Below are 24,926 nucleotides of genomic sequence, written 5' to 3'. Positions count from 1 at the left end.
GTGACAGATGGTCTGTGGGCAGTCCATGAAGCCACAGCACCCCTCAATTTTTTTTTTTCTGCAGAGCCTTACAACAGGTTTGTGGTGTGCAAAATTTCTTTTAAAAGTTAACAGTTGTATGCTATCAGAGTTTGGGAAGCAGTCACCCAAAATACTGGAAGTGAAACATACTATCACTATAATGATTTTGAGAGAAAAGCCATCTGACCAGTATAATCAGAGCTTAAAACATCTAGAGAACAAAATTATAAAAGTACATAAATCGAACTTACAGTTTAGCTGTGATGAGAAGGATCAGTGCAACAAACATACCCTTTGTCAGTTTTTTTGTTTGTCCCACCATAGTTAGTCCAAGGTAAAAAAGTGCGGAGCCAGAAAATGAACTGCCCAGTCCGTCAAGGAAGTTTTCGAGGTATTCGGGAATTTTCTGGCCAAGAACAAAGTTTGAGGCAATTCCTATGAAGACCATGAATACAATTGGGTTCTGCAAAACTCGAAGGAGTGCTAGGCCCACTATTTTGATTTTGCTCTGTGACACAGTGCGATTATCTCTCCACTTCTGGATTTCACAGAAGATAAACCCGAGAGGGTTTAGCATCATAAGAGATATTGGAGCCACTAGGTAAATGTACTGGAGATATTCTGGGTAAGTGGTTTGATATAAAGCTTCAACTAGAAGACAGGAAATGAAAAGTGATGAGTGATAACATTTCAGTACAAAAATACATTAATACTGAAATTAAGTTTTGTTGTCTGAAAAGTACAGAAAAATTATTTCATTATCCTTTAGAGGTAACTGTATTTACAATCAATATAAGATGAGGTAGCAAGAGAAGTATGCCCAATCACCATTAAGCCACAGTCACGTAATGAACATGTTAAAATATCAAAGATTAACTATCCAACACTATTTAATGATTCTACGAATATTCAAGATTTACAGGAAAAAAAAGAAAATAATATAACAATCCCACACGCCCTTTGAGTCATCCCAAATGCTGAAAAAAATCGGTTTTTTTCTGAATTGCTTTTCTTCCCCAGAAACATGAGAGTCATGGAGAATTACATGCACCTTTGCAGGACACAAGTTGCTCCTCATCTTAGGGGAGTCTCACATCTCTGGAATTTAACCAGTTTCCGGTGGGTAAGTCAGGTATAATCTTTCTACACTGATTCCATACAACACAGCAAAGCAACAACCAAATAAAAAAATACATTAGCACATAATTATTAGTTCATTTTCTGGGACTACTCAGGACAAGAGTTGTCACTGTAGTTCTAGTCCCTCAGGGAAATTTAAATCATGAGCATTTGTTTTCATTGCTACTACATACTTGTGAGTCAAGGTGGAACTGCTTCTTACTTTAAGTTTGTGCTAACAGCACTTCAAAAATCATGAAAAGACTCTGGAAAGATATATAAGATTCTATCCTAGGGTGAATAAAAAAAACCACCAATATTTTTAAAGTAGGATTTTGTTTTCTTTTAATTATAATACCCTATAGTAAAGTCACTTGTAAAGCTGCAAGGTCTTGAATCCCGCGGAATGCAGATGGTTTTGGTCTCCCTATCATAATTTCATTACTTCATATTGAAAATGGAAAAGAAGAAAGAGAAATGATGCACATGAAGCATTTTCTCACATAAGCAGTAAAATAACATTTAAATTGCCATCACTGCTTCATGTTTGCATTTTAAGTGTGTTTTATAAACAAAGAGTTCAAGTGAAATTATTTTAAAACTTCTAGGTCTATACTGTTGTATTTCCTATATATGTATTAAATGATAAATTAAATCTACCAAAATTGCTGTTTATCTGGTTAGCAATACAGAGTTTATCTGTGTAAGAATGCCATGTTAACTTTCCAAACTTCTTTGGAAAGATAACATTTACCTTTTACCTGCCTTATAATGTTATTTCCAATAATTTTCAGAAATATGCAAAGTGATGCTTTCCATTTTCATTTTTCCTACCCAAGTTAGAGAGAAACACATTCTTCCCTGGCAGAAGTATCTTAATATGCAGATGCAATTCTGTTTGTACTACAAAGAATATAAAAAAAAAGAAACACTATTGCATAAGTACACCTACTAGACCTTTCTATGGGATAACTTTGCACTCTTAAAGTACTAAATAAAGTTTAAGATCACTAAGCAGCCAACTGTTGCAGGTATTTCCATTTCCCCATATACTAAACCTGTTCTTTTTCTGAAAAAGTTTTCCCTCGTGACTATGTTTTTCAAAATCCAAAGGATTTTTACCTTCATATTCAGTTAAGCATCTGGAATGACAGGATCTACTAAGTGCTAAATGAGCATTTACTGTAAACAGCCTCCTCTTTAGATTGAATAAACCGACATTTGCAATTAGTCGATTTTCAATATAAAAGAAGAAACACTAAAGGTGCTTTTCTTCTTACAAGCCGTGATTAAGGTATGTATACAAGAGCTACCTGTCTTAAAATCCTGAATAAACTGCTGAACCAAGTTAGTGGTTAGTTACTGCATTTAACAAGCCAGTTTTAAACACTGAATATATTCTGATAAATAAAACCACTTTAAACATGCTGAACACTTTTTATGTAAGTCAAAATTTTCTAAAACCCCAAACCTTAGAGCGATGCTTTTATGCTGCTTTATGCAGAATGCCCATTTCAATTAAATGCAACTCAACACAAGTCACATGTAAATACTGTCGGAGTAAAAAATGTAATAAATCTTTTTTTGGCAAAGTGAAACTGTATTCTTAATATATTACGCTCTATAAGTAATTTAACTGATGTATGAAGTCACAATGCATTTTCCTGGGTAGCATAAAGTGGAACCAATGCAGATTGCTGAGTCAGTGGGAAAAAAATAAGAAATCACTCTTAAGGAATCATTAAGACAGTAAAAATAATCCACAGGTTCTATCTCTGATGAAAAATTTTCTCTTTATTTAAATCAATGTGCCTGCTTGCTGATCGTAACAAAAAACTGAAATTAAAGATATTTTAATACTTTTTTTAAAAAAATCAATTTTCCACATCCCAGCTGCTCAAAATTACATAAATCACACACCAGTTGTTCACACTTAATACAATTAGCACCATTAAAGTCATGGTAACTGAGCCATCATCCACACGGCACTTCTGCTACACCTATGCTTTAACAATACAGCACCGGTGAGTAGATGAAGCTGTTCTGTCAGAGTTGTATCATCTCACGTAGCAATAACAACCAAACAGACAAAGCTTTCTATCATAGTAATTCTATCTATATCAGGGGATCTGCTAGCAAGTTTCTGTACCAGTTGTTTTTCACTCTGAACCAACATCAGTTTGTAGTGTAGAACTGTCATAACAGCGATTAGAGAAGAACAGAGTGGTGATCTTTGAAAATTTAATCTGTATTTTTATTTTCTTATGTGCAAATCTTTGCTCAACAGCAAAAAATAGCATAGTGGTTATTAAAGAAAAAAAATTACATGGGATGAAAACTCAGGACGTTCTTTATCTATTTAAGAGTTCAAACTGCCTTTTTAAATAGCGTAATTATAATACATGAATTTGTCAATACTGATTTTTTTTCCCTTTACAAATTTCAACTGAAGCAGCCTTTAAAAACATATTTCATTAAAAGATCTGGTTTTGCTCAAAACACTACCTATCATCACACCTGAAAAGAAATAAGCAAGGCATTCTTTGTTGCCTAGTCCTGCAAACACTTCAGAGAAGCCACTAACAGTAAAAAGTTTGCACACCTGACAGCATGAACCAAACACTGGTGAGAGTTTGGGGATGGGAGAAGGGAAGGACAGGAAAGGAAATAAACAGCTCTGAGAAATTAACAACCCTTAAGTGTTACTATTGTGTAAAGTATTCCAGTAAAGCTCCTAATGAACTAAGTGTTGTGAATTTGGCTAGATTGTACATAGAAGAAATATTAATCGTATTTTATAAATCATGAAATACTTGAAGAAAAATGCAATCTGACAAGAAAGTCATTCAAAGTAGAAAAAATGTTTTAAAATGGAACTATGTTTAGACAACCTCAAAATAGGAAAAAAGAGAAACCCTAACAGACATTTTAATCCAGTACCAAGAAACAAAGACATAAACCTCACAGCCTTATTTGTGATACGCTTCTGATTTCTCCCAAGAGGAATAAATCTCAGGAGATGCAACTGAGGGAAACTAGGTATTTTCATCTAGGGAAGAAAAAGTTTGCTATTGCATTTGTCTATATTTTATACATATCCAGCAAATTTGAAGGGAGTAAGAAAGATTCAAGATTCTCCTGAGCGTGCTGCCCTGGAACAGGGAGAATAAAACTGCCAACCCTCAAGTAATCTAAAATATGGAGCTACTTGTTGTTACGTATAATCTGGAATTGCATGTTTAAGCTTCTCTTTTGTAACTGTATTTTCAATTCGGTAATCAAATATCTCACTTTTCGCTTTGCTAGAACAAACTTGCTTTCTTTTTTTGTTCTTAACCTTCTTAACCTATGTCTGGATGATAAGAGTGATCTCAAGAGAATTTGAGAGGCACAGAGTACTTTCTCTTCAGGGAGCAGCAAACAAATAAAACATAGTCCAGGCATCCTCTCCAAATGCCTTCCACTCGAGGTGTATTTTGAAGATCCTGATACCTGCAGTGTGCATTCCCACACCAGCCACACGGGTCAGCCTGGGGAGAGGCAGCGCTGAAAGCTACATTGGCACAAAAGAGCCTCCCAAGGCAGGTAAAAAGCACTGCAATTCAGACAGCAGCAAGTGGGAGAAGCCTGCTACAACTCCAGATCACTTCCTAAGTATCACAATATGTATGGCTAAAAGCATATTAACATACCATTAAGAAAACCTATAAATATTAAAAAGAAAAAAACAATCTTCCTTAACAAAAGAAAGAAAATATCCAATTTATCCCAATAGATTGGGATAAAATTAAGTTTAATAACTGATATTGCTTGGAATTCAGAATATAGGCTTATAAGAACAAGAGTACACAGCCACACAAGTTATACTCTGAATGCCTCTTTGTTTTTTGTTTGTTTGTTTCTTAGCTCCACTGAACTAGTGGTTAGTTAGACATCCCAAGAATGGCACCACAGCCGCATAAAATTCTGATTTGAGATACACAAATGCAAGTTACCACAAATCACACAGCAATCTTGCTTTTAAAAGACAGACTTCTTCCAAGACTATATCCTAAAGCATGTCTACTGGCCACAATAGAATAAAGATTAAGGGATAAAACATGATTGGCTACATAAATTATGTTAAGTAGCACAAAAATTAGAAGTTTCTTCTGAACAGATTTGAAGTTTGTCACACACATTCCACAACCAGTAGGCACCAACATTATGGATAGAAGTTTTCTTTGAGCTACACTAAGAGGTAATGCCAAATTAGTAAAAAACCCACTACAGCTATTTCAGAGACCACAAGTACAGGCTTATACTTTGCAAAGCAAGAAATTTTGGTCTTGAGGGAAACTCTGGCAATTTCCCATAAGGGCATTCTTAACCTGCAGTAAGTGGAAGGTAGTTTATACCAATTTTGAAATTGTATTTTAAATCTTCCCCCCCCCGCATCTGATTTACTTTAACATGACAAGATCACAGACAACAGTAGTTGGATTGTTTTCAATTCTGTCTCATTCATATCAGCTGACAGTTTTCTTCCCTTACGTGGTCTGAGGTCAAGAAATATGAATTGAGAAATTGCTTAGATAACTCATAACTTCAGAAGTCAATTTCAAATTACGGAAAAATAAAAGCAAACACGTCTAGAACATTGAAAAATAGTTTTAAAGAAGAAAGCATAAGGAACTACTTACCTATCGGATATCCCAGTGCAAAGTCATTGCTTTGTGTAGCAAAAATAGGGAACAAACCTGCTTTGCTAAATCTATTCTCAGGACTGGCTACCAGCAATGTTAAAACACAGACTAAGAAAAACACAGCAGCTTTGGCAACTAAAATACTGTACAGGAAGGACCAATTCACATTAGAAAAGTTAAGTACCACCATGTTTTTGAACAGCAGAGCTGGGAGTGCAAAACGGGACACAAAATTTCCCAGTCCTTTGGCCTGAGTTGTTGTGATAATGTTGGCTCTTCCAGCTATGTAGCCACAAAGAATTATTCCAAAGCATTCTAACAGGGCTGGGAAAAGCCTGCTTATTGACATAGAAGGAGTACCGCCAGTGGTGTTGAGTCCAACTTGTCCAGGCAAAGAAATAGACATATTAGCTGAAGATGAGAGGTTCTTTGTATTGAAGTCTGAATAGTTATCCATTTCCTTTGACCACCTCTTCCAAAAAAAGAGTTTGAAATGATCTCATCTGTAAAAGAAAAAAAGTATTTATTTATTAACTTCCAAAACTGTGTTTGTGAATATTTATGGTATCAGGCTTGCTGACAGAAGAGTTTACACTTACAAGTGCATTACAAGTAAATAATGAGACAAATAATAAGTAGCTACAGAGAAACAACCCTGAGAAAGAAGAATGCTGAAAAATCATTCCATACACGCACCATCTTCACACTTCTTTGTCTCACAAGTCCACACAATTCAACAAGACAATTGATAGAGGCTAAAAATTCCCAAAGAAATTTGAGGGTAACACTGAAATATTAAAACTAAATGTAGATTGGGCATTCAAAAGGCAAAAAATCCATTGGAAGGAAAGGAGATATAACAAGGATTTTTTTTGTTGTTATTATTCTAGGATCTAAACATCATTTAGAATAAATTACAGCCCTTCAGCACTTTCCAGTCATTTCAGAAAACAGTAATTGCTAAATTCTCGGTGTACATTCCTTGCTTTCCTGGACTACCATTACAAGCCTAGCTAACTCTCTAACAGGAACGCATAAGACTCTTTACATATTTGTTAGCAGCTTGTAACCTTTCTTACCTCCTCAGCTCACTGTCAATTCCCAACTCCAATTCTCACACACTCTTTGCTTTCAACTATCAGATTGTTAGTTTTCTTTTCTGACTCCTTTTGTTTGCCTCAAGACATCTTATCTCATGTTCTCCCTAAACCATGTCCTACTTGGTTCTTTTTCCTTCACAATAAAAATACACTTTAAACTCCCAACATTAAAATTCCATCCTTGACCTCCCTTTAACTACTGCTGTTCACCTCTGCTTCCACACGCTCAGTTTTACGCATGGTCAGGAGTCCTCCTTCACCTCCATCTTTAGATCCTATTTAATCCACGTTCTGCCCCTGAAACAGCTCTTACCAAAATCCTGAGAGGCCAAAATCTTCTTAAGCTCTCAGAACTGGTGTTCCATTTTCATCCTTTGTGACCATCATACACCTTTATCATAATCATCATCATCTTGAAATTTTGCCCTTCCCATATCTTTTGTAATTATAGCTCCTCCTAACTCTCCTCCCATCTCTACTTGTTCCTGTAACATTCACATGGGAGGATCCCTCTAAATTTCTGTGGGTGCTTATAGGACTCCTTCCTTGTCCATCTTTTGTCTTCCTACATCCTCTGCCTGTGTACTTTCATAAGCACTTATACCATTATAAATAGATGAGTCATAGATCTCTCTAATCCAGACCTATCTTCTTCTGTTAAAACTATCATTTCAGCCTGTCTCCAAGATCTCTTTTGTGAATATTCTGCTGTCAATTCAAGTCCAATGAGCCTGAAACTGTTCTCCTATTCTCCCAAAAAGATGCTCCCTCAGTTACTCTGTGCCGTGTATCTGTTTTCCTAGAGGCGAGTGATAAAGGTTACAAAATCCTCTGATTGGAGGGAAATGCAAACTTACTGAGCTCATATTCATCTGTAACTCTGTTGCAAGGAAAAATCTTCACAGTCTATCAGTATCAGTTCTTTTTTTGTACATCCTTCTACGGACTCATTCTCCACACATCAAAAACCCCTTGCTTTCATATTCTTTTACAGTCTAAGCTTATGCCCCCTTAATCTATCATGGAAAAACAAGAGGAATAGCTCTTACAAGAACATGAGCACCAGGCAAGGAAGATAAATTTGGCCAAGAATTGTAGCTTCTCTACCATGGCACAAAAACATTTGGCAAGACTCTCTCTACCTTCAAGAAATATTGAGAGATCAAGTCATCATATCACCCTTCAAGCTTGTAACTTGCTTTGTGCAACTTTGACCTCTCCCAGCATTTCAGTATCATGTGCTAATGATACACTTTTCAGTTAGCAAGAGATCCACATATGACACAGTGGCTGATGATCTAATTCATCACGCTGTTGCTTACCTGTATTCCTACATACAGTTCTTTAAGCCCCTAACAGTGACATTTAAGTATGCATTAAATTAAGTATTTATGTACAACAGATATGTCTCGTGACTCCTGATCTTCACTTGTTACCAGTAATCCCCTTTGAAAGGGCTGACTATAACACAGCAGGTTCTATATGCAAGTAGACATATAAAGTCTGCAAATTAGATGAAGGGAGACGACATCAAACACCAATATTCAGTGCTCAACAGCAAGGTCTTGCCAGAAACAGATATGGCTTTAGTGATACAGCTCTGAAATGTGCAGTCCATCAGCTAACTCTACATATAAAATTTTGACACGACTAAGTCCTAAAGTACTCTGGAAAGGAAGTCAAGATAATTTACCCCATTTTGTAGAGATAGAAACTAAGGCAAAGGCAGACAGATTTGCTGTAAGCCGTTTAACATACCAGTGGCAAAGCTGAGATTCCCAATTCCCAAACCAGTGCTTTGTACAGCACAATGGCTAGATCTGTGCAAATTAACGCCTGGCTAAAGAGTCTTCCCAGCCTCTTTGTATCCTATCCTCAGGGAATAGAGAGCTCATAACAGCCAGGTAAATAAGCAAGTAAATCAAGTCAGAGCAAAGGTGAGATCTTGTATGCTGTATTTCATACCCTGGCATCCAGCATACACATATTCACATGTAGCATAAACTCTTTGACTCATTACTTTTATTTATGCCTGAAGCTTCTAGTAAGCAATCCTACAATGCTGTTGTAATTTATCTGGACCGAGCAGCTGCATCATCCAAATCTGTCCAGTGGCCTCGCCTACCTCTTCTCCCAAGGCAAATGAGTCTCACTCCAAGAAGGGTTTATTTTAAAGGTGGTATTTTTCTTATGTTATAGATGATACATTCGCCCAGATGTATTTGGACTGGGAGCCCAAAGCATTATCTATCATACAATGATGGAAAAACTTGCAGTAAATAAAGCAGACAACAAACCATTTCTTCTACTGGCAAAACTTAAGGAAGTTGTCGGGATTTGCAAAATGTCCAAAAGAGGATCAGAGACAGATTTCCAACATTGCATTCTTCAAAGAAGCCAGCCACATTCTACACTAGCTGCAAGGTGAAAAGCAGGTTTTTGGTGCAGCCCCACCTTGAATTCTTCAATGTTGCAGCAATGCATAGAGGTAAGGCTCCTGGCAATGCAGAATGTTCAACCTATGCCCTGCTCTGTTGAGGTACTTTTTCAGCAATAAGATAAATGTGAAGCTTTTTTAACCAAATGCAACATTTGATCTGTAGTGGAAGAGTACTTTGGCTGTATCCATTCTTAAGTTCTGCCATTCCTTCTCATCCCCCATGCCTTCCTATCCAAGGCTGTATCTTTTACCATCGTGCCAACACTAAGGACAAAATTTATTTTCTGATATTCTTACTCACAAAAGCCACAGTCTACATACAGTTATCTAGACTTTTACCACTATAACATCTCCTTCCTCTCTTTCTCTCCTGAAAAGTTGTTTGAGCTATCCAGGCTTTTTGCTTGCACAAACTAAGCCTTCACAGGTGAGTCTATCAATATAGCTACACAAGCCCATACTTTTAAACCAAAATTGTGCCTAAATTAAACACACCTCTTCCCTCTGTATTAAAATTATTACTTCTCCTCATAAAATCGCTACAAAATATACAAGTATCCTTGTCCCCATTTTATAACTCAGGACTTAAATAAATATGCAGAAAACTGACTCTTTAGTTGTACCAGTCAGTAGCACGTGCTAAATCCCGTATCTTCCTCACAAGATCAAAGAGCTTGTAGGTATTTTCCAGAAATGCAAGCTCTTGCACAGTGTGCTGCTTAGCACAGTGAATACACCTCTCAGCCCCTTTTGCTCTATAGGATACATGCATTTACATAACTGTTGTGAGATTATGTAATGACTAATCGCAGATTTAACACACAGCCTTATCACACCTGGGGCTTAACTCAAACTAGCATCTCACATGAGCGAAAATGTCTTCAATTCACAGTTCTTAATGAAATCAAAGATATTGATCTGATGTAAAACCAAAACCTTATATATTCTACACAGAAACTCATCTGTTCTTACAGTAGATGTAACTAGTCAAATGACACTAAAATAAGGAAATATAACACAGTTCCAAAGAAAAGCACTTAGCTTTGACTCCATAGGACATATGATTTGTGGTTATCCCTTCAGGGATTGAGGATTGAGATTTGAATCCTCAAAAACTCAGACGCAGCTGCGTTGTTGGGAACTGCAGGCCCATGAAGACAAAGCTTTTAGGAATAACGCTGCCTCATCTACTGTAGACTGTGTCAAGCATAGCTGCTTGCAGCCAGATTGTCAGCTTGCATTCGTAAGGCAGGACAGTGCAGCCAGCACGAGGGGAAGCCTGGTATGAAGACCAACAATAGACAGAGAGCAAGGAACAAGTGCAGTTTACAATTCCTTTGAAACAAACTGGAGCACTGATATTTGCCCACTTCTCTCGAAGGTTGTCAATATTTGTAAAGTGTTAAAATTCACCAGACCAGAAAGTCAATTCTCCAGCAGCTGTGAGTTAAGCAACATCTGGTTCCTCTCTGAGTACCAAAATAGAGAAGTTGTCTCCTTTTCCAGCAGGAAAATCCCTTTCATCTTCTTTTTTAATGAAAGTCCAAGACGGTATGAGAGAACACAAGAGATACCTCAACATACATCTCTCTGGTCTCTCACTCTCAAGCTTTCAGCTGATAATCACTCTCAGAATAATTCTGGTGACACTGGCAAGGCTGTGCACATTGTTCATAAATTATATCCCACAACATGACCTCATTTCCTACCTTAATGCAATGTAGAAACATCCCAAGGATGACATATTATTTTATTCAGGAGGCTGAAAGTGGAATCGGGGCAGGAAGAGTTACCATTTATGGCAGCTCTAGCACCTCATCCTCAGCTCAGATAAGAACATACCATATGCACGTTCGCGTAAAAGTTTGTACAGTAAGTCAAAGAGGAAGCAACTTTAGAGAGTTACAATGATAAAAGTGGGAAGAAGTGTTTACTGCAGTTCCTATTCCTGCAAGTTAACCGCAATTTTTACTTTTCTCTCTACTGGGCTAAGAAAGCAGATACAGGATAATATCGTAACGGCAATTAATCCCAGAAGTGGGCCACCACTAGCTTGAAATCCAGACAACACGACAAGAAATACTAGACCTTAAATGTCTCTGAGCAGTTGTTCTTCAAGATCACATTTCCTTTTTCATTTTTTTTCCTATGCTGTCATTCCAAGAAAGCACCTGGGCAGTGAAGAAGCTGCATGCACAGGAAGCCCAGAGAAACCGAGGCCTGCCCTGAGCACAGGACTGGCAGAGCTCGCAACAGCAACACTTAAAGCTACATCAAAATTTGTCAGTGTGGGTGTTCAGCCAAGACCAAATGAAGCAACAGTTGCCAACAGCACAAAACACCAAGCCAGAAAAATGAATGGAAAACATACCTTCCCTTAATTCTCAATTAGGCTCATCTTAGGGCTTGTCAACAGATAGATACATACTTTTGAAGCAAATGGCAAAACATTTTTCAAAATACAGATTATATTTTATTGTCAGCACCCCTTAAGAAGCGCCTCACTTACCCCACTTGCCAAATAGGGATGAAACATCCTTTGACTTACAGTGAGAAAGCCACGACAAAACAAATGCCTCTCTCCTGCCCCTTCCTTGCCCATCACTGCTCTCCTTTCCATGGTCACCCCAGCTACGAGCACATAGCATTTTCATTCAGAAACACCCAAGAGATAAAAAAATAACAGCACCATCCTGTGTGACAGCTGCCTCATTAGAAAATAAAGCTAGAAGTCGGGGGAAGGAGTGGACAGCTTACCTACTCAGCTTTTGGTAGGCGCCTCCGCACAAGGGTATGTATAGAGGATTTGTACTCTGCCAAGGTGAGAACCTCTCTAAGGCCGAGGCTGCCAGTACCGAGGCCCAGGAGCAGAGGGCTGGCCCGGCCTGGCCCGCCCCGCCAGCCCGGCACTCGCCGCCGGCTCAGCACCCGGCGGGGCCGGCCCCGGGGCCTCCGCCCCGGGGGGAGCGCCACTGCCGCGCACCGCCCCCCGCCGCCGCTCGCCCCGTGCGCCAGAGGCCAGACCCGGGCCGGCGCCCAGCCCCGCCGTGCAGGGTCCGCAGGCGGGAAGGGGCGCAGGGCTGCGCGGCGAACGCTGGCGGGTGGGAGGGATCAGCCGCAAGATGGCGGCGGCGCTCGGCGGGTCCCCTCAGCCGCCGGCTGAACCTCTGCGCGGCGGCGACGGGCGGGAGTGCGGCCCGGGTGCGCTCTGCACCCGCCGCGTCCTTTACCCCGAGGGCTTCTCCCACTGTCGGGGGCCACCTTCCCTGGCGGGAGCGGAACAAGCCCCTGCCGCCTCCGGCTTCTACCCGGGACAGACCGAGCTGCCCGCTGCCACCTGCCCTCAGCCGGGCCCAGGCACGGCGGCGAGGCGCTGCCTCCCCGCGGGGGTATGGAGGCTCGGGGCAGAGCCTCCGCTCACAGATGCGAGGCAAAACACAGCTCCCGACTTCAGCAGAGGCCAGTGCGGGGCTCACTGACATTTATCTGCCCGAGCCAGGGCTGCCGCCTTCAGCTCGGCATGGGCCGATAGCAGGGCTGGCTCCCCGCCTTCCTGCCTGGTGTGAGGACAGCCCCAATCCCTGAAACGTCTACAGTAATTTCAGCTTTTTTAGCAGTTAGAGTGCTTAGAAACAAAAACAGAAATAAAATGCCATGTTTTCCCCATGGCATCAGCTCCTCAAGGCTGGTCAGGCAGTGAATAATTTCCCCAGTAAAAACTAAAAGCTGGTAATTGCCAAAGATTTTCTTGCTGGAAAAGAGGATCCAGCTTTCTCATGGCTTCTGGTTTTTAATGCAGTTGAGGAGACAGCGATTCAAGCTGCCCATTTTCTAGGAACTAAACCAGATATCACTGCCACAAAGAGAGCAAGTGTGAAATTCTATTATGTACTTTCTTCCATAGTTTATTTGACCCAAACCAGCTTGTCTTACTTGTTAAGGGTGGCAGATACATGGCAATAGGAGTCCTAACTGGAGTAAGTGAGCTTTCCTGGTAGATGTAATGCCATCCAGAGTCTGCATGCTCAGTAGTTTCCCCCTCCAAATTGGAAGCTTCAAGCAAAAGAAGAACCGTTCCTCTTCCCCTTTCAGGTAACATCCAGAAGAGGCCAAAACAGCAGGGAAGGGAGAACTATCTCAACCAAAAAAAGATGTGATTGACAATTTATGAAGCGCTCTCTCAGAGATGATCTAATAAATTCGCCCATAGCTGGTTCAGTTTACAAGGTCTACTGCCAAAATACTTACAAGAACCTTACCAGAAACAAATCAGATACTATATATTAAGAGCAGCAACATCAGTAGTAACAACAAAAATAACACTTAAGGGAATTAAATGAGAGGCCAGGAAAGGGTTAAGAAAATCCCATAAAGAATGCAGACAGGGATAGAAACTTGTGGGGATAAAAATGACTGTTGGAAACTTTTAGAAGGTACTATATTGTTGACATTGTATGTCTGCTTTCATTTTAATTTTAAGGTACTGATGCTTAATGAGCTTTGTGTTGCTGCATTAAAAATGTTTATGCTTAATACAGACCCCAACTGACATTTAGCAGCAATGATGCAGAAGTCAGTGCCTGCCTCCTCTCAGCCTCTCATTCCTGTCCCCATCCTGTCTCTACATTGGGCCAACACAGCCCAACCGAAAGATCAGTGAGGGCTTGTACCAAATACGTGCCAACAAATGTTGGTGAGACTTTTTTTCGTGCAAACACTAATAAAGAAGACTCTTCTGTTAATTTATTCAATGACAAAGTTTCTCTGTTTGGCACCTGACAAAGGCCACTTTGAAACTAATTTGGATTAGTTTTTGGAAGTACAGTATAATGGGATCTTTCAGATTTTTTGGCTTTCTGCCTTGCACTCTTCCCTATAGAAATGACATGCCTTAGAGGGACACGCTCTGAGGAGTAGCAAGGGAGGCATACCAGACTGTACTAAGCAATCTTGGTAAGAATTTACTGAACTAATTTCTTCCTCTTAAAAAGATCACTAGTGATTCAGCATTTAATAAAGTGTTTTAAAATATGATCATCCTTCAGTGCATTATTTTACAAGAGCATACATTTGGCAGGATAGGCTGCTCATTGATTGCTATTGATATCCACCAACAAATGGCATGATTTTCCAGGGGATGAGCAGTTACCGGAGAGAGGGCTGTATTTCCATCTCAGCTCTAGCACGTACACACTCCTAGATCAGGAAAGTGCACTTGACCTGGGTCTTGTGTTTTCTTTCGGGGAACACCGAGGAATGGAAATACTCAAAAGTATGAAGTTGTAGTACCAAAGGCACATGATGAGATTAAAAAAAAAGAAAAAATACAATAAAATTCTATTTAGAATTTAGATTAAAGAAACTTGTGTGAATTATAGCTGCTAAGTAAAAATAAGAGAAAATGATATGCAAGGAAATAAATAATTAGGACTTAATATAGTATATTTCCTGTTGAAGATTTTAATTTTTTTAAACACATTATAAGCAGCCTAACAACTCTCTGTCGTTGACATGCAGCCATTTCTGAGGTGAACAGAGAAGAGCACCAGGGTTTGACCCCATACCCTGTTAAGAAACATGAAATCTTTATTAACCAGACTGTACCACCAGAACAGCACCATGAGTAACTAAAACGCTGGATTACAGGACCAGTTCTCCACTTGGTTGGGAACTGTTAGGAGCACAGTTTGTTAGCATGTTTTGACCTGGATAATTAGCAATGATAACTTGATGTTGGAGCCAAGAATTCTTTCTAATGCAGTACTGAATACACAGGATACTCCTGCATATTCCCAAAGACTGTACAAAGTCCTGCTTCCCAGAAGACCAAAGGGACAGTATGTTCTCACTGTTCAACACCTCCTCCCCACTCACCAAATACTTAATCAAAGCTCTGTAGACTTTTTCTTTGAGCCACATGTTCTTCTCTGGCCTTGAATGTACCTTTGTTTTGGGTGGAGCTTCTTTGTGTTCCAGCACTCTGGGTTTATAGTAGAGTTTTCTTTTAAGATGTTTGTAAACTAAGGGTGACAGTCATGGACATCAGTTCTCATGGAGTTTAACCCAAGCCATAGAAATACCAAAAAGCCCCCCTGCATTAATAAAAAACCCCAACATTTGGACTAGCGATGACCATAGCTATAATAGTGTGACTAATGTATGGGAGAGACAAGATTTTTGTGTACAAACTACTGAGAGGACAGATTTATACAGTCCATCAGCTCTTGATCACAGCTATACTCCACCACTGGCAACTCAACTTCAGCAGTTCAACTGTAGATCACAGAAAACACCATTACTGGCGTTGCAAAGCCAAGCTTTCCAATAGCTACTAAATAAACATAAAACTGAAAGTTGTCCCCAAAATCTTAATTTGATCCTCTTGAGCATTCCCATGCCACCCATTACATAATCATGAACTGCTTTCCCCCTTGATTTTTGTTCCATTTTCACTGGAATCGAATGTTTCCATCCATTTACGTGCCACCAAAGTAGTCAAACGAGTGTATGGGAGAGACAGTTCCTGCTTTTTGATCTGGGCAACAACTCAACCAGTGAAAAGCAGCTGGAGCAACCATTACATGAGTCGTCCTGCTGACCTGTGGCTTTTATCATACTCATTTACCTACAACAATTACACATATATAGGCTGGCCCCACACAGGAGCTGCAAGAGGCTTAACCCTCTCAATGAGGACAGGCTTCAGATAATTTACCTTTTAAGATCTAGCAGTGACCACATGCAAACGTATTTTTCAAAGGCATACAACTGAGCCAATTTGGACAGATTTTCAGGGGATCACAAATGTATCGTTGTACTTGATGTGAAGGCTACTTTACTGGTAAACTGCAAGCGCTTGTTGTAAAGCCTGAAACACTGGAGTATTCTGAAGAAAAGCTCTCAAGAATTTACTGTAAGCAAGTACCTTTCTCCAGTTTGTTTCTGAAAATACTAAAAATAACGGTGGTTTTTTCTAGAAAGAGTCAGAGAGGTAGCATGGAAGTTGTAGCCAAATTGTTAGGGTATGGTGATAACTGAAAGACCACACTGCCTTACAATAGGAAGTGTCAGGTGAGCTTCAAAGCAGCACTATGGATTGAAAATGTAGCACTAACATCTCTCTAAATAACCTTTCAGTGGGATATTACAAAAAAGTGACTTTTCCAAGAATAGACAGAAATAAGAATACAGAGGATGAGCAGACAGCAAGAATGTTGACAAATGCATCAGGATGAAATCTGTCCCCAAATCTACAGGTATAATCTCAGTGCAGTTTCCCCACAGCTGTGCACCTAGTTTTCAACAGCGTAGAAAAATCTACATATCTTACTAACACAATAATTACAACAATGGGTGGAGAGACTAGCACTTCTTAGGTAACCTCCTTATATTCAGTTACAGGAAAAATACTTACTCAATGCTCCTTCATTATTGACAACGAGCCAAATTTTATATGAAAATTGGAATTATGCTTACAGACAACATGGCCTTGTAACTCTAGTACTGGAAGAAGTACTGTTCTCATACTGTTCATTGCTTACCAGGTAAATGGACAATACAATGCACAAGGCAGGGACCTGCGTTCAACCTCTGTTAAATGTTCTTAGCTGAACTTTGGTTATCTAAAAATGTAGTTCAGGATTTGGAAAGTTTGTTGTTTTCTAACGTCTGTTCTCTTGCAGTTGTGTGTAGGATGTTCAGGAAGAACATGAAGTTCTTATCTGTGTCTGATCACTTACACTGACTCACATGGTTACTGGAAAATAAGCTATAGCTTACAATATACCTATGTTTGATGAGGCAGTTAAGCAACAAGGGAAACCTGAAGCTTGTTAACACAGAAATGATGAGGGATGCACTGGATGTTTACATTCACTTCGATTACCTCGGAACACTTTTGTAAAACATCTTTCATCTCAAGAAAGCTATTTATCTGCTCATCTACAATTTCACAGTAGTACCCCTCATTATCTACGTTGGTTATGAGAACTTAATTGGTATTTTTGGTATAGCATGTTTTGTAAGACAATGTGTACGTTCAAGCTGGTTTTGCAAAGTTCATGTTTACTGTACCGTACTCATTCACTTCCATGTTGTTCTGTGGCTGAGGCAGGGGCATGTGTTACTGGTATGTCACAGAGCTGCAGGTGCAATTATAGTCTTCAAAATATTGTATCTGCCAAAAGAAAATACATGAAGCTAATACAGTCAGCTTGCAGAAAGTCAAACTAAAACGTCAGCAATAATTACGTATGTTCAGGTCTGTTGAAATGGACTGCTCTTGTAAGCAAGAGCAGTAAACGCCATGCATGTTGAAATTCACCTCTCTAAAGCAAAAAGTAAAGAAAAAAAGTTCAAATTAGATTGCACTGAATTCAGTAAAGTTCAGAATAGCCCCATATGATTTCAATACTATGAGATTTTTTTCTGAAATTGCTTTCAGGGGAGACAAAACAATGTTGCAGAGACCTCCTAAATGTATAAATTCCGTCATTGGTGCTAGGGTATCAACCTGTTACTTGGCTCAGCAAGAAGGTGAGTTTGCTGAAGTCAAATACAAGTACTCAAAGATGAGTTAACACGTTAATCACTCTGACTCGGGGCGGGGGGGGGGAGGGGGAAAGAAGTATGCAAGAGTCACGCAAAGAAATCACTATTTTAACATAGCGGTTTCGAATGCTTTATCTGGAAAGTGATTATCAAATCTTGTCCATTTGCCTCATATCATGGTTAGAGCTGTATCTACTACATGTAGACACTTAAAATGTTTTTTTAAAATGTTTTTTTTACATTTTCACATACCCACATGACTAACAGTATGTAGTGAAATTATTAAGAACAGGACATAAGAGTTAAAGCTCGCTCTTGACCTCAGAAAACCCATTCATTCATTTTGACACAGGCAGCTTGTTACTTACATGTTCTCAGTACTCTTCCTGCTCAGTCACTGTAAGACTACTCAAATTCAGCCTGATTCCTCCAAAACAAAAAAATGGAAGAGTTATCGGTATTGCACACAAGTCAGTAAATGCTGCTTTGCTCAGGAAAACTGTGTTAAAGCAAGCTGCACTGATTAAACAAGCTGTTTCTGACGTGTGATCTGCTGCACCTGTTGCTTATTCAGCAAGCAATTGATTAGTAAAGAAACACAAACAAACAAACAACCCCTCCAAACGAACAAATAAACCACAAAAACAATTTTGACATCACAAATTAAAAGCTTTGGAAATATTTTCAGAATATGACCCAAATCTCTGTAAACTCTCTCCACTTACTAAATTCCCATTTGTGATCACATCATATCCCACCATTTTTCAGGCCACTATTTATTACTTACACGAACACAGCTCAAATGTTATCCGACAAACGCATTGATTGCAGTGTATTGTCTCCTTTGGCAGAAATCCAGTAGTTTTTTGTTCATTTATTTCTTCTTCATTTCACCACTGCTATAGCATTCAATCCTTTCTGTTGCTTTGTCACAGGAGAGTATTAATATACCCTCTTCTTCCTGAATTCTTCTGCATAAAGCTACTGTACCTATACTTTTTTCATACTTCGCCCTCTGTAACCTACAGATTCTTCCCTGACATTGTTTCTTCCTCATACCTTTTCCTGATTATGTTCAGCAATTTGGCATTTCATTTAAATTCACGGCCAATATTTTAATCTCATACGGATTGCCAGACTGATTGTGTTTTCTATTTCTTCGACTCACAATACAAAGGAATTTCTGTCTTCTGTTAAATATTTGAGTAAATATTGGTTTTAAGACTGCAATATTGTCAGAGTGGCTTTCTTACAACTATCTGTTACTTCCATTTGAGATTTTCAATAAAAAAAGGTATTTTGTTATAATTCTTAGCTTCTTCTCCAGCTGCAGTTAAACTTTGTTAAAGACTTTATTTGTTTAGGTCTAATAGCACGCTGCTTTTGGTTGAACTGAAACAGAGTAGAGTCAGACGTGTTATTCTGTTGCATCATTTTTATGACAATACTGGAATTTTACTTGCCTAAGAGTTGTGCAACTGCGTGGAGGATCAGGCCGTATACAGCTGGAGTGAACACGCTGCTGTACCAGCAGTGAAACAGCGTGTAGTGTTCCTAAAATGATGAACTCTACATTGCCATATGCTCATAAGCAAAACCATACAGTCAAAATCGTTGGTAGTTAAATACTAGGACCACAGCTTATGAATTGCTTATCATACAAGCAATGAAATAGTAGCGCAACATTTCCAAGTGACATAACCCCTAAGCTTTGACGTTAAAGACCCTCGCCTGGCTGGGAAGCGCAAAATTAAGCAAAGCAGCCAAAAGTGCCACCTAGCGCCCTCCTTGAAACATGCCACCCTTGCCGCCCAAGCGAGGAAGCAGCCCCTAGACAAAGCAAGCCATGCAACTTCGAAGGAGTCAGGGATTCAAAGCCAGAAGTGAGTGGAAAGAGGACGAAAAGGCGGTTAGTCGGCAAGCCGGCTAGCTCACGGAGCTTACCTTCACGCTGCCGAGGGAGTGAGCAAAGGTGGTTTTGAAATGAGCTTCTGCAGCTGAGTCAGCGCTCGCAGCCCTGTGCCCGCATCCCCTGCCTTCATCCAGCTGAAGTCAGCGAGCGATGCCCCCGGCTTCAGGGAAGCCCTCATTTCACCCATTTGCTTCAGCAGGGCTTGGCAAACTATGCCATTTGGATTCGTAATTGTCATCTGCTGTGGAAACTAGAGCCTTTCATAAAAATAAATAATTTCCTGTATGAAAATAGGGGGGGGGAATACAAGCTTGTTAAAAAAAGAGCGCTCTAGAAACAAGTGTTTAAAATAAAATTCCCTGGTGATGATTGCAGGGAATGTTCTTGCTGTTAATTGACAGTCTAACATGCTCTTCTATAATGTATCGAGCCTCTGATGGCTTAGAATCAAAGTTTAGATTACTTGGAGGACAGAAAGCTTCTCTTGCATCAGAGGCAGAGTATTTCTCAGCACAAAGAGAAATTCCTAGGCTGGAGGTGCATAATACCTATTCCCACCTGCTTAGTTAAAAGCAAACACAAGCATACAAAGTTTCTCATTTTATGATGCATGCTTGAACTTGGACTTACATTAGAAATGTTTGCAGCTAAAAAATGGATTTACATTTCCCCTTCCCAGCTACACAAGTGGCCAGTATGTATATGAGAGGGAGGAATGAAGGTCCTGGCATGGAGGGTGTGTGGTGATTCTCTTAAAGCACACAGCAGGATTTTTGGTTTTAAATCGGCAATGATCTGGAGCAAACACACCAACCCCACAGTTGATAGGCATTTGGATGAAGGCACAGCAGAAGTCCTGCAGGTGCAGTTGAGGAGAATAAACTAGATATTTAGAGGAAATGAACAGGATATCTGTATGTTTTCAAACAAAGGTCCCAGAGTTTCATAAGTAGCCCAAGCTACTGGCCAAATAGCAGAAGTGAAAGTTTCTATTTTAAATAGGGAGAAAAAAAAACCATCAACAGAAGGATTTGAGCAGTCTGCAGCAAGGGCTGGCATTGGGGCAGCACAGAAAGTACTAACGGGCTCTGCAGTCTCTGACAACCAGCTCAATGGACATTATTTAGGAGGTACGCTAGTTCCAGTATCAACATACATATGACAGAGGCTGGGTTTTAAGCCTAGACTTTCACCCACAGCCTTTACCTCGCTCTCTTCACAAGCGCTCTCAGTGCTTCAGCCACCTTCTGCTCTCATGGCTTGAGAGTGCTTGGCCTTCAGTTGCATGGGCTGCCCTGTGCCCTCTGCTGCTCAACAGGGCTTGTGAGGGCTCACCGGTAACTCTGAATTTACTAAAATTTCTGCTAGAACGGAGGACAGGAAAGACTCATTTTCACATGCTTACTTCAAGTCAGGTAGGATGTGAGATACAGAACTACCTAAACACCCATCTTTGTGTGAATACAAAAAAACATTTTCAGAAGGGGATTGGTTATGTACCTTATCGGGTACGGTGTTCACACAAGCTTGGAGCCAAACAATTATGCACACAAGTAAATGTAAAACGTAGCCAAAGCGGTCCCCTTTGGGAAGGGAATGGTTTTGAAAAGGGACTTGCACAGTGATAAAGCCCTGGCCTGGCTGCAGAGAGGGATCAGCAGTTCCTGTTTTGGTGAGAGGAAGGATGAAGAGCAACCAACAGCCCTTCTGTCCTCAGCCTCACTGCGTGCCTTTACCTTAGAGGTGCTTAGGCAGAGATTTCTGCTGTATTCTAGCAAAAAACTAAACAACAAGCACAATTCCATATTCAAAATGAGAAAGGTATTTATGTAGGCTAAACCCTAGCATTCTTGAAGAAATAACTTTTTTATTTGAGGAAGAAAGAAAGAATGGTAAAAACAGAGAGGAAAAATTATGAAAATTAAAAAGTACCCTATTGTAGTGGAGTAGAAAGTTTGACAATATCATATAGACAGCATTCATGATAGATTTCTATTTTGCATTTTGAATGTAGCTTCTGCAGAAGCTGTGTCTTAAGCCATAAATACGTGTTTTAAGATTGAAGTAGTGATTATCTGAACTGATGTTTTTGTTCAGTAGACAGATTGATGTTGGACACAGGTAGCATTAGCAGCAGCCACCCAATTTATTCTCTGTGTTTTAATTGAAGTATTTTTGTGTCAGTCATCCTTTCCTCAGGATTATTTCTGTACCTGGACTGCTGTTGAAATTTTTAGATAGGTTAAGAGCCTGATTGCCAATGCAGGAAATAACAGAAGTGTGCAGGCTCATAACTGTTTCAAATGATTGTGTCCTAATTCTGTTGAAATGAAGACCCTTGGGTATCAAAATTTTAACATATAAATATCTGTTTCCATTACCTATGAAAGAATGGAATAAACCAGTAGCGCTTTTTTTTTAAATTAACAATTGAAAAAATCCACTACAGAAGGAATCCGTTATGCAGTCTTTCCCAGAGAGTTTTGACTATTGAAACTGAAAGTTTAACACAACTGAGAGATTGTCTTTTCCATTAAGCTGCCACCTTACAGCCTTTGGGGACTGTAAGATAGACAACAAGCAGTTTTGCCTCATTTTGGGAAGTGATAGCAGGGCTGCTTATCATGGGTCTGCTACACAAGAAGAGTGCACTTACATTGCTAGGATGCAAATGACTGGACTAACGGAGCTTGTATTAGGAGATTTCCTAGACACAAGAAAGGCAATGCGAGGGAGTTGTCAGATGAGCATCTTCTGAGACTTATGGCAGCATTAATTAATTCTTAGAGGAATGCTTTCAGGAGTTACAGAAAAGACAAGTTACTGCTGATGAAGCCAAGTACATCATCCTACAATGTGAAACAATCGTTCTGCTCAGAGGTGTCTTTATAAGACCTGTACATTACTCAGTGGATGTAATCCGTGTGCTCAGAGGCTTTTACTAGCTCACATTAGAAACAGAAATTATTCGTATTGCTTTTTATTCCCAGTGCTGCTGCAATATCTACGGTGTGGAGACAAAGTGCTATCCTGTTTACTTTTATGCTTCACCAAAGTTTTTCATTAGCAGTCTGTATTTGTGTAAACACACGTAGACCAAGCAGCACAGATACCCCAAAGGCATAACAACCGGCAGGGTACAGAAAAGGTTACCGAGGCCCCCATGTGCTCTGCAAAATTTTTATTGTGATGTAGTTGAAAGGGGGAGTAGCACCCAGGCACAGCTCTGTTTGTACATAGAAATTAATGTGTATGGGGAGAAACATTTTTGCTCACGACAAAAAATTACTTGATTTTAAAGTTGGCATGCCACTGTGTGCACCAGACCCCCACAGCTTGGAAGAGTAAGTATGAACTTTTTAGGAGGATTACAGAGAGTCCTATTCAACAAGTGAAAAGGATGAGCTCTTTTAAAAGTGTAAACCACACAGTTTCATTATGTATAAAATAAAATGTATAGGACCTCTAAGAGTGTAACAGAAAATGAAACTTGGAATCAAGCTTACATCATGTTACATATTTGGGTAATTCTCAGAGAACCGTAAGACAGCAGAAACAGCTGTTAAGAATTGCTCATTATACTTGCTGTTAGCCGGAGAAAAACAAATCCTGAAGGCTCTTAATCTATTTCATTACTTAACCTAAATAATACATTGTTGTACAGAGATGTATGGGCCAATATTTAGCCCCCAAGTCGACAATTGGCTAGGACCAATTTACTATTTTCAATGTGAAATGGAGTCAGACTAGGTGAGAGGGCAGAAGGGAGCAGCCTGTACATACAAGGCAGGAAGGTCATTGGAAATTGTTGAACCATGATCAAAGGAGTTGGATATTTTTGTGTGTGCTGCGTGCAACACGTGAGCCTTCCTCCAACTGCAGGGAGCAGTCAGAACTGTTTTACAGCGTAGTCTGTGGGTTTATTTTAAAGCAACAGCATTTTTTTCAGTTAAATGGAGGAAAGACTATGTTGTGGTTATGACTAGGTCACAGCATGCTCAGTTCAGTTCCCTCTCCCCGAAGTCAAGCAAGTAATTTAATTTCTTGAAAACCAGAAAGAACCATGTTTCCTTTGGTAAAACATGAGATAGACAGTCCTACTAGCTGATCATTAGATTCATACCTCCCAGCGCTCGTTCCACGCTACTGCCACTAAAATCTGCAAACAAAGGTCTCTCAGCCGGTTGAGCCAGCTCCTTTACAGCTCACAAACTCCCAGACTCCGCCCTCCGTCATGGCTCTTCCATTTATATAGCCCAGACACCGGGACCGGTGGGCTTCTAGGATACATCTGAGCCATGAGTGTCTGTAGCCTTTTACTTAAAAGTTGAGGTCTCTGTCCCAGTCAGTCTGTAAAATGAAAGAATCAACAAGCAGTGCCCACAGATGTCAAAGGATCCACCATCCGTGTAAGAGTAAACCTGCTGCCTAAGTCTTTGCAAGATAGATGAGTTACGGCACAGAGCTTTTTAGCTTGGGGTTTTAAATGACCTTTCTAATTTCTGAGGAGAAGCTGGAAGTGCAGCCTGAATCTGAGCCTCCTTTGGACTTTTATCAAAGGTCCTTTCTGTGATGAACCTGGTCCAAATTACCTGAAAAGGTTAACATCCAAGATCAAGAACAGGGCTCCAAAGTCAAAAGGAGGGTTTCATTTGTTTGATATTCTCTGGCAGCCTTCTGCCTAGTGAGTGGAGATAAGAGGAACAAAAATCTGTGTTTAACTAGAGTGATTTTCCATGTCACCTCCCCATGGCAAGTGCCTGGCTTGCCCTGCCAAGAGCCAATGCCCATAGCTCACACAACAGCCATCTACAAGTACAGCATCACTGACCACAGATTTTCAATCATTCTTTATCCTAAACGCAACTCATTATTTCTCCTTATCTGCAGATGTCTAATCTTCACTGTATGGAGGCCCAAAGTCCTCCGAGCATTACCGCTGTGCTGCTGCGCAAGGGCAGCCAGGAGAGGAGGAAAACAACCCATCCCAGCTCCCGCCAGGCTCACTGTTACGCTCCTACTAAAGCCGACGTGTGTTTCTGTCAAGGAAGCAACTGTGGTTGTTCTCAATGTAACAGTCTGCACCACCAATTAAATAA

The 24,926-nt window shown here is 40.0% G+C and overlaps 1 protein-coding gene and 1 long non-coding RNA gene across 3 annotated transcripts in view; both read right to left on the bottom strand.

Annotated features, from left to right (window-relative positions):
* The window catches only part of GPR155 (G protein-coupled receptor 155), a 31,009-nt gene extending 18,729 nt beyond the window's left edge, over window positions 1–12,280 (bottom strand). For both annotated transcript variants that reach the window (XM_076342586.1, XM_076342587.1), the window contains exons 1-3: window positions 12,123–12,280; window positions 5,823–6,328; window positions 273–672 (exon numbers count right to left, since the gene is read on the bottom strand). In XM_076342586.1, coding sequence (XP_076198701.1) covers window positions 273–672; window positions 5,823–6,282 — 860 coding nt within the window. In that variant the 5' untranslated portion in view covers window positions 6,283–6,328; window positions 12,123–12,280. The remainder of the gene's footprint in view (window positions 1–272; window positions 673–5,822; window positions 6,329–12,122) is intronic.
* A 2,532-nt stretch (window positions 12,281–14,812) lies between these two features.
* LOC143161654 (uncharacterized) lies at window positions 14,813–18,336 on the bottom strand. The gene is made up of 3 exons (XR_012995568.1): window positions 18,284–18,336; window positions 17,439–17,541; window positions 14,813–14,930 (listed from the first exon to the last, which is right to left on the bottom strand). It is a non-coding gene; the product is annotated as an uncharacterized LOC143161654 (long non-coding RNA).
* Between the last annotated feature and the right edge of the window lie 6,590 nt (window positions 18,337–24,926).

This window comes from Aptenodytes patagonicus, chromosome 6, assembly GCF_965638725.1.
Source record: "Aptenodytes patagonicus chromosome 6, bAptPat1.pri.cur, whole genome shotgun sequence".
In the NCBI taxonomy this organism is placed as follows: Eukaryota; Metazoa; Chordata; class Aves; order Sphenisciformes; family Spheniscidae; genus Aptenodytes; species Aptenodytes patagonicus.
This window is presented reverse-complemented; position numbering and strand designations above follow the sequence as displayed.